The sequence below is a fragment of the Penaeus chinensis genome, chromosome 36 (assembly GCF_019202785.1).
Source record: "Penaeus chinensis breed Huanghai No. 1 chromosome 36, ASM1920278v2, whole genome shotgun sequence".
Lineage (NCBI taxonomy): Eukaryota > Metazoa > Arthropoda > Malacostraca > Decapoda > Penaeidae > Penaeus > Penaeus chinensis.
The window spans coordinates 10,752,696-10,757,695 of NC_061854.1; the positions used below are offsets into that span (position 1 = coordinate 10,752,696).

The following is a 5,000-nucleotide window of genomic DNA, read 5'->3' on the forward strand; positions in this document are numbered from 1 at the left end:
CCGCGCTTTGCTGCCTGGCTCAGGGACAGCACGGAATCGCCGAGTCCAGGTCCCTTCGCGTCCAGGGTGCCCCCGATACGCATGGATTTCACGGTGTTCAGAGATTTCGGCAACTGCTGAAGATTCACGAGAACCGCCACAATCTTCCCGGGGGCGTGATACTTGCGCGTCCACCTCAGGCGCCCACGCCCCATCCCGCCGCCCACGAGTTTTTCACGACTCCAGCCCTATCATTCCCTGTAAACTTGTCGAGTCTTACACGACCGCCCGCGGCAGACACGCCCCTCCCTCCTCGTGAACATCACCAGCAGGAGGCGCAGGGATCTCTAGGCCTCTCGCCCGCCCTCGAGTCGCCAACCACGTCTCCACATGGCGTGCCTCAGCCTGCCCAGTCACCCCCCGGATCGCAGGCGCCCTTACACTCCTTGTCTCACTTCGAGTCTACAAGAGTGGCCCACCCAGCGCCCGAGGCCCCGAGAGCGCCCGAGATTCCGGCTCATCTGCCCCTCGACCTAGTCAGCCGCCTCAAGGAGTACCCCAACCTGGAGGAGTCCCTCAATCAAGCGCCATTACCGGCCTCCATGCACACCTTCTTCGAACCAACAATACAGGTATATATCTTTGTTCATAGATTGGAATTACTAATTTCTTGTTGTAGAATGACAGACCCTCGCTATAGACTGTGGTTTGTCATGGAATAATAACTTTCTCGAAAATATATACAGAAAACTAGATAAAAAACACCGAAGTAACTGAAAAAACTGCTAAATCCGTTCCACAACAACGGAGAACAACGACGAAATGACAACCCAAACGATAGAGACTCCACAGCAAGTGATAGGAAACCCTGTGAAATATGGACTTTAATTGACGATGCAGTATGTTTATGGAGTCGTTTCCCCTCCAACGCTGCACACCGTTGTAGATGTTATTCGATTCAGAACCAAAGTAAGGGTTAAAGCTGTACGCACGAGAGCGAACACGAGTCCACGCCATCATTTTTTTAACAAAAGTAATCTTTGAACGAAATTCGTCTCGTTTTTTTACTTCCTTAAAACAAATACAAATATGTTCGTTTCTAATTCAAACCGACAATTCCATCCCCATTCCCTTAATGACTCTGCCAACAGGTCAGGGCTGAGGAGGTCAGTGACGAGGAGTGGGGCCAGTACCTGGAGAGCGAGTGGGAGAGCCATGGCATCGTGCCCTCCTTCCTGCCCCGCCCCCCTCCGTACCTCATCAACGTGAACTATGGTGACCACTTGTGCGTGCACTTGGGTTCACTTATTACGCCGGCCCAAGCAAGACACCAACCCAAGGCTTTGCAGTAAGAAGCTTCGATATTGTACCCTAATCAATACATCTATAATATATAATAAAAAAAAAATCATAAGAACATGTCAAAGTTAATGAGTTTCAAAAATATAATTAATTAATAGAAAACACACCTGATTAATTCCACGGTTATCAAAACATATAATTTCCGGTAAGAATAACTTTCCCAGGAAACGCGAGTTGCCGGGTCGTATTTACGGCAAGCGACCGGCCATTTTGTCCTATTCAAGCCCCACCGCTCGGCAACAAGTTAATCTAAATTGGCCCGCTTGTGAGCCTCATCTACAATCGCGCCGTTGCCCACAGATTCCCGGGAGAGTCGGGTCGGTATTACGCCCTTCTGCTGTTGGACCTGGACCACCCTGCGAAGCCCTACGTCAACTGGATGCTGGTCAATATCCCTCACAAGCAGCCACAGAAGGGTCAGTTCATCGATTTATATCCATCTCATCTTCAACTGGTATTCCTCAGCAGTAATCTAATTTCCATTGTCAATTTCACGGCAAACAAGACGAAGCTCCGTGTACAGGGAAGAGTAAATAAGAACAGCGATACTCCACATCATAGGCAAACAGGCCCGAGTGCCACGCACTCCCTGAAGTCCTAAACCAAATCAAGTCGCCAAACTTTCCCCAAAGCTTAACTCAACTTCTCCTTCATCTGTGCCTTAGAGTCCTTGATCCCCTCCCCCTCCCCCTCCCCCCTGTTCTACCAATGGCTGATCTGTGTGGTCTTGCGGTTCCGTCCTTAGGTACGGAGGTGGTGCAGTACGACCCCCCACGACCTGCTCAGGGATCGGGTTCTCATCGTGTGGTGTTTCTGCTGTACCTCCAGCAGGCCGCTATCCCTCCTGATGACCCTGCGCTTCCTAAGGCCAGGTCATGTCAGGTTAGTGTCCAGTAATGTTTGTGAGCTATACAGCTGCAAATCCTCGTTGCATAGGCTCATAATACCTGGGTTCCGAAAGACTCCTTGAAATACACTTTACAACTCACCCTTAAGCGACAGAAAATGTGAGTATCAGATTCTATGCTTATCTTAGATTCATTTTAAACATCTGAGGTAAATGTATACATGGAAACCCCCCAGCACATATCTTGATCAACATGATTCGAACAGCTTAATCCTAAATGCGTCTGAATACGTAAGTGCTCAGTATCAACAGAGATAAATTTATATTTTCTCGTATCTATCTGATTGTTTATAACGTTTCTTCCCTCCGGGGTTCATCAACAATGTATATACCATACACGTCTGCTCCTTCCCTGACAGAAATCCGGTCGAGATGTCGTGGATCTGGACGCGATGTCACGTGACCTGGGGCTGAAGGGTCCCGTGGCAGGGAACTATTTCCTGGCCGAGTGGGACGTCACGGTCGAACACAGCTGCACTCCGCCTCGCCAGTAGTGCACTCGCGCCCGCACCTGCTTCCAGTTCGTCCAGCTTACTTGCCTGTCTACAAAAATCACCTAATCACATCAGAGATGCGAAGGGCAGTTAAGCAACGCGCTGTTGCATCCACTTGCCCACGCCACAGCTGGTGGCATCGTCAACGCTCCTCACCAACGCCCTTGCCAGCTACAGTGTAGGTGTTGTCTCGGTAACTCCAATGTTTAAAAGTTCTATCGAATCCCATTCTGATGGAATTTAAATAAATAATGAATTCCTAGTTGGAGTAATTATTTTTAAAAGCTGGCAATGTAACGATTTCCACGGTGGGTACAAATTATATCAAAAATGAATTATCTAGTCTTATCATACACAATTACATTGTAAAAACAAACAATTACAATTACATAAAGTAACCCCCCCCAAAAAAAAAAATATATATATATGCAAATATACATAAAACTAATTCCTAAATCATATCTATAAATACGCAAAATAAACACTCGAATAAATAAATGTAAGTTAACCAATATATACGACTTTTCATTTGCCTCTCCTGCCGTCACGCAAGACTCGGCACCACCCGCGAGGCCTAGCACGCCTCCTCGCCTCAGCCTACACGGCGCGGCCCTCCTGTCCGGCCCCACTGCCTCGCTGCGGGGAGGATGGTATTACAAACAACGTCCACATGTATATGCATGCAGGTAGAATTACAAATACCCACGATCAAATTTGACAGGGGGAATATACACACATTTATGCAGTATGTATCTGCACATGTGTACTGTTTTTTTTTTTTTTTTGTAAAAAGCGTACACATCCCACCTAAACTGAGAGGGAGAGGGAGAGAAAAGGAGAGAGAGGGAATGCCTATGTATCTTTTCCATATGTATTCCGCATACCAAAAGTCTTCTTCCTTCCCTCCCTTTCCCCCCATTTCGCAACCCCATCAATCTATTCGACTTCTTTTTCCACGCATTTTTCCCACACCTCCCCGCTCTCCTTTTTCCTTCTCCCCTCCGCTCACGCTATCCCCGTCCATTCCTATCCGCTGCGTCAGGCCCCGTCCCTTCCCTCCCCTTGCCTTCCGTAATGAAATACCCGTCCTTCAATTAACTGGTCACAGAATACTTCACATGTATTATGTCAAGAGAGATCCGCCGCAAGGAATAATGTTAAATTGGAAGAGCCATTTGGTCGGTCCTCCTCTGCCGTCCCGCCATATTCTGGCCTCTCGATCCGGGACTATGCGAAAAGGAACCTTAATGACGTCATGTTGGTTAAGAACTTTTGCTGAGTATTTTCCCTTCTCTGGGGGGTCTGTAAACATGACATTTAATGAATGTATTTTTCTGCTTCGAAAAAGAGAGAGAAAATAAACAATGGCAGTTTTTTAAAATGTCTTCAAATTCCGTCTAATAACGTTCAGACTTTATAGATTTGAAAGCGAAGCTCACAGCGCTGCCGGCGAAGCCCTAAGAGCGGTATCGTCAGTCTGGAGCCGAGATGCGCGACTTATTTCCTCCTTGATAATATTGTCTTGGTTTCCGACATCCAGCCCGGCGTACGAGTACTCGAAAGTGGAACACACTTTCGAGAGCGAGACTGATCAGGTAACGCCATTTCTTCTTCTTTTAGCTACGGTTTCCAAGACTCCAATTAGTACCGAAGTGGCAGAAGCCCATCCTAACAGTATCAAAGTTGACTAATACACTTTTCTTGACGCCTGTGCCGCCCCCTTTCTGTCTCTCACTTCCCACTTCGTTCCATTTTCTCTCTGTTCTTCTATATTTTCTTGTTTCTCACCTTTCCGATGTCCTCCTTTAAGATTCCGTTTGTCTTTATTACTCGCGTTTTCCTCCAGTAAGGGGGAAAACAAAGACATACGACAATACTCCTCTCCCCCAGTCTTCGCCAACCTTCCTACCTGCTCTCCCCCCCTCCTTCTCCCTTCCTGCCCCCCCCCCCCCCCGGGCCCTCAGGTAATGCTAGCCGCTGCCCGATCAAGCGGAAGGAGGAGGGCGCTCGACTTTCTGCTTGCGAAAGAAAGGCACAGGCTTCGCTCCTTCTAGCTCTGCCTTTTTCTGGCAAACAAACAAATGAATAAAACAGAGTGAATGGCTCTCTCTTAAATCATTATTTGCACTGGTCGAGCATATTCAGTTCATATATTTTTTTTCTCACTAATGAATGTATCTTCCCCCTGGTTAAGCAGTTATAAACGCACTGAAACGAGTGTATAGCTTTACATCAACACATTCATTACGAAAAAAAGG

The 5,000-nt window shown here is 47.4% G+C and overlaps 2 protein-coding genes across 5 annotated transcripts in view; one reads left to right on the forward strand and one right to left on the reverse strand.

Annotated features, from left to right (window-relative positions):
- Window positions 1-4,595, forward strand: part of LOC125045148 (39S ribosomal protein L38, mitochondrial-like) — a 19,663-nt gene extending 15,068 nt beyond the window's left edge. The window contains exons 2-6 of the mRNA XM_047642287.1: window positions 1-611; window positions 1,131-1,327; window positions 1,642-1,757; window positions 2,087-2,223; window positions 2,608-4,595. The exon at window positions 1-611 is cut by the window's left edge and continues 43 nt beyond it. Of these exons, the coding sequence (XP_047498243.1) occupies window positions 1-611; window positions 1,131-1,327; window positions 1,642-1,757; window positions 2,087-2,223; window positions 2,608-2,742 (1,196 nt within the window). The 3' untranslated portion in view covers window positions 2,743-4,595. The remainder of the gene's footprint in view (window positions 612-1,130; window positions 1,328-1,641; window positions 1,758-2,086; window positions 2,224-2,607) is intronic.
- The window catches only part of LOC125045146 (protein lin-10-like), an 88,349-nt gene that overhangs the window by 76,671 nt on the left and 6,678 nt on the right, over window positions 1-5,000 (reverse strand). The window lies entirely within an intron of this gene.